General features: G+C 43.9%; 1 protein-coding gene across 1 annotated transcript; it reads right to left on the bottom strand.

Moving 5' to 3' along the window:
• Positions 1-2,889: 2,889 nt before the first annotated feature.
• Positions 2,890-5,598, bottom strand: LOC307270358 (uncharacterized protein; the record flags this gene model as incomplete). Its single annotated transcript, XM_080054246.1, has 6 exons — positions 2,890-2,902; positions 3,105-3,252; positions 3,811-4,012; positions 4,594-4,749; positions 5,291-5,452; positions 5,548-5,598. The coding sequence occupies 6 exons, from the start codon at positions 5,596-5,598 to the stop codon at positions 2,890-2,892; spliced, it is 732 nt and encodes a 243-aa protein (XP_079910372.1).
• Positions 5,599-8,645: the final 3,047 nt, after the last annotated feature.

The raw sequence follows: 8,645 nt of genomic DNA on the forward strand, positions 1-8,645 counted from the left end.
ACAATCACTTAAAGGTGCAGTGTGTAATATGACATCATCAAGAATTGATGATGTCATATTGTCAATAAAATACATTAGGGGCGACTGTGGCTCAGTTGGTAGAGCAGGTCGGCCGATGATCAAAGGGTTGGAGGTTCGATCCCCGCCCTGCCACCTGTGTCATAGTTGTTGTGTCCTTGGGCAATACACTTCACCCACCTTGCCTCGTGTGAATGTCGATAGTTAGCCTGCTGCTATCGGTGTATGAATGTGTGTGTGAATGGTAACGTGTAAATGGGAACAGGTCTCCCTTGAAAAAGAGTCTTCGGACTCAATGGGATTTACCTGTATAAATAAAGGTTAAAAGAAAAAAAGAAAAAAGAGAGTTCTAGTAAGTTCTAGAATGCAACGCTCCCTGGGTAACCCCAACCCTTTAGAATAATAACAGAAGCTACAGTGGCCTTCAAGGACAAGAACAATTCTAAATTTTATACAATGCACCTGATGACATTCCAACTATGACACTTTCAAGATGGCGGCACTAGGCCTTGGTCCAAAATATGCAGAAATATGGACATATATGAGACCCTTTCTAAGGGAAAAAAATAATAATTCAGAAAAAAAATTTCAGCTATTATGCACTAAATTAAATGTACTTATGGATATTATAATTACTTTCTGCAAAGTCTGCTAGGAAATAAAACCCAAAATTCTACACACTGCAGGTTTAAGTTGCTTGCAGGCTATCTCCGTTATAAGAGTGAACATCAACTCACCAATATTTAAATAAAAACATTTTATTCTGTACAAAACACACGATGCCAAAATGAAAAAAAAAGAACAATCACTCAAGAACAAGATTCAGAGACGTAATAGTTTTTTCCTGGTGAAGTGGCAGTTTCTCTCTCCCTCTCTCTCCCTACCTCTCTCCCTCTCTCCTTCTCTCCCTCCCTCTCTCTCTCTCCCTCCCTCCCTCCCCCCCTCCCTCTCTCTCCTTCTCTCCCTCCCTCTCTGATCTGAAAAACAATCACTCAAGATTCAGAGACGTAATAGTTTTTTCCTGGTGAAGTGGCAGTGTGGGCAGAGCTGTGTGAAGGCCACGTGCGTCCCCAGGCCCGCCCGCTGCACGGCACAGTCCCGCTGGCACACGGGGCACGCTCGCAGCAGCTCAGTCAGACAGCTCTCTAACACTACGAACTGGGGCTCCTCATCCTCGGTAGAATCCATCCCACTGTCAGGAGAAACACAGACAGACAGACACAGACAGACAGACAGAGACACACACAGAGACAGACAGACAGAGAGAGAAACACACACAGACAGACAGACAGAGAGACAGAGACACACAGACACAGAGACAGACACAGATACAGACAGACACACACACACACACACAGAGACACACACACACACACAGATACAGACAGACACAGACAGAGACAGACAGACAGAGACACACACACAGACAGACAGAGACAGACACAGATAGACAGAGACACACACACACACAGAGACACACACACACACACAGATACAGACAGACAGACAGACAGACAGAGACACACACACACAGACAGACAGAGAAACACACACACACACACAGATACAGACAGACAGACAGACAGAGAAACACACACACACACACACACAGACACACCACACATTTGGAGCAGTTTAGTGAGACAGCTCTCAAACACAATGAACTTTGGCTCATTTTAGTCCGCGGTTGAATCCATCCCACTGTCAGGAAACCACAAACATAAAGCAATTCGGTAACACTTTACAATAAGGTACACAAAGAAAAGAGTAGCTACTGTTCCAAAAAGAGTAGTTACGGTCTTCAGAAATTGTAAGTTGGTGTTGACGTATCATGGTTGTGATGCAGCACTTTCATAGCCTGGAAATCCATACCCTGATATCTAGAACGATAGAGGGTCTGGCCACGATCAATAGTAATTTCCAACTCAAGGGGCGGCTCCTACTCGTGCATTTCAAATGCCACTGCACGCAGTTGGATAGCACTACAACCAATCAGAGCGATGCACAAGGCGACGTAAGCCCCGTTCGTTTAGCGAACAGCTGTTAAACTGTTAAATTAAACGTTTGCCGTTGTCGGTCGGCAAAATAGAACATTCCACTTACTTGCTAATTAAAGATTTGAGTGCCGTCTTCCAAATCGTAAAGGGTCGAGGCCAAAGCAGTCTCAAACTCACACAACATATCCGCAGCCATCTTTGATGTTTACTATCACGGCTTCGACATCGCATGCACGTCACTGTCGTCATCCGGTTACGTCCTCCCCAGAGCACCATATAAGGGGCTCTGGCGCGCCCATATTAGATAGAACCAATTGAAACGTGAGCCCAGATTTCTGGCTTTCTTGATAAAGCTTCAACGGAGCGTGTCCAGACCAACACGCGCAGCAAATTTAATTTGCCATCGCCTAGTGGCAGGTCTGGGAATGCCAGGCTAGCACTTTGCCATAAGTGCAACTCACCTCATTTCAGAGGGCTGTGTAAGCGATTCACCAGGTAGATGTGTCGAGTCATGTCTCTCTGAAACGACACTGTCTTCTGGTTCCTCGTCTGACTCTAGCTCCTCAGGCCTATCTATCTATCTATCTATCTATCTATCTATCTATCTATCTATCTATCTATCTATCCATCCATCTATCTATCTATCTATCTATCTATCTATCTATCCTCTGCCCTTACACCCTTGGCTCGGCTGAGAAAAAACTCCCAGTAAAAAAAAAAAAACCTTTACCGGGATTAAAAGAAATTTGAAGAAATCTCAGGGAGAGTCGACAGAGTAAGGGATCCCTCTCCCAGGACGGACATGCTGCAATAGATGTCATAAGTAGAGAAAAATCACGAAGGAATTTGATCATTGACCAGATGTTTACATACCTCATTTCCGAGGGCTGTGTAAGCGATTCACCAGGTACTGTTGAGTCATAGGGAGAGAGAGAGAGGGAGGGAGAGAGACAGGGAGAGGGAGGGAGGGAGAGAGAGGGAGGGAGAGAGAGAGGGATGGAGGGAGAGGGAGATATAGAGAGCGGGATGGAGGGAGGGAGAGAGAGGGAGGGAGAGAGAAAGGGAGTGTCTTCTGGTTCCTCGTCTGACTCTAGCTCCTCAGGCCGAGCTCTTCTCTTAGCTGCTATGGAACGCAGCGCGGAGTCCAAACTCTTCACTGGGGGAAACTCTTCTAGACCCTTTCCTGGCACCAAGGTCTGTGTGCCGACGTTCTGCCGTGATGCAGTCGCCTGGGAACCTGGTTATATTAAAGAAACAAAGAAAAATGAGAAAGAAATTAAAGCTGGGGTATGTGATTTCTGATTGGTCAAAGTTAACATGAGCTGTACACTTTGACCAATCAGAGCGAGAGGCTCCGATTCTCTGTTCTTATTGGCTTGTTGGGACTGTCCGTTCACTTTGGCACGACTTTGTTGGTGTGTAGAGCGTGTCAGGGAGGGAGGGAGGGAGGGAGGCAGGCAGGCAGAGAGAGAGACAGACAGGCAGACAGAGAGAGACAGAGAGAGAGGCAGATAGATAGATAGATAGATACTTTATTTATCCCGAGGGAAATTCAGGTATCCAGTAGCATAAAACAAGACATACATTAAACATACATTAGGCTAAAATTAAGATATATATCTAAATTAAAATATAAAAACTAACAGTACCTACAATAAACTTTAACCTAAATTAAGATATAAAGGCAGGCAGGCAGAGAGAGAGAAAGAGAGAGAGAGAGAAGGCAGACAGACAGACAGAAAGAGAGAGAGACACACACACACACACACACACACACACACACACACACACACACCTTTGCTTCTCACGTGAGGCGCCAGTGTATCCAGTGACAGCTGTGTGCTCACAGACCTGGGAGGCGGCAGCAGCATAGTTGTGCCCACAGTTCTCACATGGCGCGCTGTCTGCGTGCCGCTGGACACAGTGTACGAGTCCGACTGACAGCCCACATCCCTGTGTGTGTCACCCTCACCACCCAGGGTCTGCTCTGATGTACTCTGTTAGAAAGACACACACACACACACACACACACAGCAGATGAAGGTTTGTGTGTGTGTGAGTGTGTGTGTGTGTGTGTGTGTGTGTGAGAGAGAGTAGGGGACACAGAGAGAGAGAGTGTGTGTGTGTGAGAAAGGGAGAGAGAGAGAGAGAGAGAGGGGAGAGGTTGTGTGTGTGTGAGTGAGTGAGTGAGTGAGTGAGTGAGTGAGTGAGTGAGTGAGTGAGTGAGTGAGTGAGTGAGTGAGTGAGTGAGTGAGTGAGTGAGTGAGTGAGTGAGTGAGTGAGTGAGTGAGTGAGTGTGTGTGTGTGTGTGTGTGTGAGAGAGAGTAGGGGACACAGAGAGAGAGAGAGAGTGTGTGTGAGAGTGAGAAAGGGAGAGAGAGAGAGAGAGGGGGGGAGAGGTTGTGTGTGTGTGTGTGTGTGTGTGTGAGTGTGAGTGAGTGTGTGTGTGTGTGTGTGTGTGAGAGAGAGAGAGTAGGGGACACAGAGAGAGAGAGAGAGAGAGTGTGTGTGTGAGAGTGATTTTTTTAGAATTTTACAATGAACATATTGCGGGGAAAAAATTGTGTTAAACTGAGACCTGTATGGAGTGTCCCTGGATGTGTATTGGGCTCATGTAGATCAGATAGTGGCCTGGTGGGTTGCCGTAGATGGCGCCCCCTTCTGGCTGACCCTGGGACTGAAGCACCAGTGACGGGCTAGGGGGTGACGTAGGGACGAGCGAGGGGACCGCTAACTGCAGCAAATGACAGGAAGTTAGCCAAAAGAACCATTCCGCTTACAGTTCCTTTAAAGGCCTACTTCACCGGTTTGAATATGAAGGTGTATTGAATTCTGAGATCCTATGTAGTATAAATGTGCAAAAAAAAAAAAAAATCGGTTCATCCTAGCCTGAGAAAAGGCAGAAAGAGTGTTTTTTTTAACCCTATATTTCTCTTTCTCGTGACATCACAGAAAGAGAAATATAGGGTTCAAAAAAACTTACTTTGTAAATATTACTGTGATGTCACAGTAAAAGACATATAGGAAATATAAGGTTAAAAAAACACTCTTTCTGCCTTTTCTCAGGCTAGGATGAACCGATTTTTTTTTTTTGCACATTTGTACTACATAGGATCTCAGAATTCAATACACCTTCATATTCAAACCGGTGAAGTAGGGCTTTAAGAAATTATCTGGAATATAAGTCATATAGTTAAGAATAAAAAAAAATTATTAAAGAATTTAGAATTTCACAATAAACATATTGCGGGATTTTTTTGGGGGTAAACTGAGACCTGTATGGAGTGTCCCTGGATGTGTATTGGGCTCATGTAGGACAGATAGTGCCCTGGTGGGTTGCCGTAGATAGCGCCCCCTCCTGGCTGACCCTGGGACTGAAGCACCAGTGACGGGCTGGGGGGCGTCGGTCTCGGGGGGGTGGGGGTCGGAGCCGGCTTCTGTTATAAACACACACAAAGAAAAATGGTTATAGACGATTGTTTGGTAGTTTAAAAAGGAGCAACGAGGAACTTTTCAATTAAAAGGAACTCACTGCTTGGAGACCGCAGTGCATTAATGTGTAGGGACCAGATGTCCCACGCATTTCCATTACTTTTCACCAAATTGAGACGTTGTCCCGCATTGTTATTGACACTGTCAATTTGACAGTGAGCCCCCCTTTTTAAATGCGTGTTTTGTAATCTGGCATTTATCCGATAGCTGTGAGGCAACAGCAGTCTCAGTGTCTGTGTGTGTGTGTCTCCGTTTGTCTGTGTGTGTGTGTGCGTCTCTCCGTTTGTCTGTGTGTGTGTGTGTGTGTGCGTCTCTCCGTTTGTCTGTGTGTGTGTGTGTGTGTGCGTCTCTCCGTTTGTCTGTGTGTATGTGTGTGTGTGTGCGTGTCTCCGTTTGTCTGTGTGTGTGTGTGTCTCTGTTTGTCTGTGTGTGTCTGTGTGTGTGTGTGTGTGTGTGTGTGTGTGTGTGTGTGTGTGTGTGTGTATCGCGCTGCTGGGCTCAGTGGGCTCTGTGAAGGTGCTGCCTGCTTCAGCGTTTACCTTCCTGTTACTTCAAAATAAAAGCCAACTCACTTTTGTCAAGTGAAATGCTAATGTGAAGCCAGTGAAATGCTTTTAATGTGAAGCCGCAGCCTTAATGCTCTATTTGTTTAACAGTAGCTAACTTAACTGCTGCGCGCTGATCTAAAGATAGTGTTTTTTAATATAGAAAGCCGTGTCTCGAGTTTATTTTGCTAAAAAAAACGGCACTTTGTCCCGCATTGTCCCGCACAAACGTAGGTTGCGTTCCGAATCGCATACTCTTTCTTTTTTCTATTCTACATACTACATCCGACGATAAAAATAATCTAGTTAGGATGCAGTAGGCATACTATTGGGACATACTTTACTCTCTTATTTCATCATAACATTGCGCCTTGATCTTGCCTCTTGCTTTTATATCCGTCGCATCCCCGTTTGTTTTCATATGGAGGCTTCGTCGATGTGACGTCACTTCACCTGCCTACTGGATTGTGGGTCAGAATCGCCCAAATAGGATGCACTTTTCAACACTAACAATCTTGGCCGCATGAAGTAGGACATCCGTGTACTTCTTACCATCCTAAATCTGGCCACAAGAATCGGGACATCCTAAATCTTTTTTCTACTGTACTATAGAGACAGTGCATAACGCGTCATAATCTGAGGCCACGCCCATCGTGGGGGAAAACAATTCACAGCGCTCCGTTCACTTTCTATTGAATGACACTCGTATTCGGCAAACAAACTTAATAAAAACGTAATACGACATGCCTTTCACAAATACACGTTACATACTCTAAAGCCACGACTCTTGTCTGTCTATACGAGCTGTTTTTGTGAAAATTGATTGAGTAATTTTCCATATCGAGACAAAACTCTTAACTAATGTATGCTTTATGCTAGGCTAATGTTAGCCTTCTGCTGTAGGCTAGCCAGGTCGGACGGGAAAAAACACCTCAATATCTAAAATTACTCAATCATTTTTCACAAAAACAGCTCGTATGGACAGACAAGAGTCGTGGCTTTAAAGAAAGTAACGTTTTTTTGTAAAATGGATGTTTGAATAAGTTTTAATTAAGTTTGTTTGAAGAAGACGGGTCTCCTTCAATACAAAGTGAATGGAACGGTGTTCAACGGTTTCCCCCACGATGGGTCCGACCGGACAAAAACACCTCAATATTGAAAATTACTCAATTATTTTTCACAAAAACAGCTCGTATAGACAGACAAGAGTCGTGGCTTTCAAGAAAGTAAAGTTTTTTTGTTAAATGGATGTTTGATTAAGTTTTAATTACGTGTGTTTACAGAAGACAGGTCTCCTTCAATACAAAGTGAATGGAGCGCTGTTCAATGTTTTCCCCCACGATGGGCGTGGTCATGGGCGTGGCCTATTTCATGCACTGTCTCTATAGCCTATAGTAGAAAGTATGCGATTCGGAACGCAACCGTAGTCTTTGTCCCACATCTGGTGAATTGTGATCTGGTCTCCCTATCAATGTGGTGACGTGGGGACGAGTGAGGGGACTGCTAACTGCAGTAACTGACAGGAAGTTAGAGAAAAGAACCATTCCGCTTACAGCACCTTTAATACAGTGGAAGGAAGTCCACTTCTAGGCAGATGTTAAGTCACTCTTAAAGCTCTCCATTTGTAGATGATTTGCCTCACGGTGGACCGATTGAGCTCAAATTTTTTTTTTATGAATTTATAACTGTCCCCAGACAAATGTGCAACATCAAAACTCTATTCCTGAGATTTGTTTCCCTTTTAGCATGTCTGACCTGTATGGGTTCACTTTGGTGAGCCTAAACTGACCTGGTTTTATCTCTGTTTTATCTAGTGCCGCCCAATTTCTTTCCTAAAGATCTCTCATTACATTGGTCTATTTCATCAACCAATTTGGCCCACCTGATTGTGTCAACCTGCTCGATTTAAGCAATGCAGCTCAGGGTTCACAAACTTTTGCACATACAACATTCGTCAAATAATTTGTTTTATCTGTTTTAACAATTGATTTCTGGAAAAGAAAAATGTTGAATTGATAAACAAACATCTGTTATTTCATATAAAAAATACTGGTATTGATAAAAATGAATTAATAATGGTAAAAATAAATAAAATTCCAAAATGTTCAAGGGGTTCACAAACTTTCGCACTTGACTGTATATGTCCATATTTCTGCATATTTTGGACCAAGGCCTAGTGCCGCCATCTTGAAAGTGTCATAGTTGGAATGTCATCAGGTGCATTGTTTAAGATTTAGAATTGTTCTTGTCCTTGAAGGCCACTGTAGCTTCTGTTATTATTCTAAAGGGGTGGGGTTACCCAGGGAGCGTTGCATTCTAGAACTTTGTAGAACTTTCTTGATGATGTTATATTACACACTGCTCCTTTAACATTATTAGTTAGGCAAAATTGACATTGCACTTTTGATATTCAGAAGGAAACCTAAAATTACAGAAATAAAATGCATGTATAGACAAAGATTAAAAAACAACACTGATATGGGCTATTTATTTCGATATTGAAATTTCTCGCGGTACCTGAACGCAACGTAAGGCGGTCCGTGAACGCATCAGCAGCGCGCGGAAGTTAACCAACAGAACAGAACAGAAACAA

The sequence above is a fragment of the Ammodytes marinus genome (genome assembly GCF_949987685.1).
Source record: "Ammodytes marinus genome assembly, contig: scaffold_152, whole genome shotgun sequence".
Taxonomy (NCBI): domain Eukaryota; kingdom Metazoa; phylum Chordata; class Actinopteri; order Uranoscopiformes; family Ammodytidae; genus Ammodytes; species Ammodytes marinus.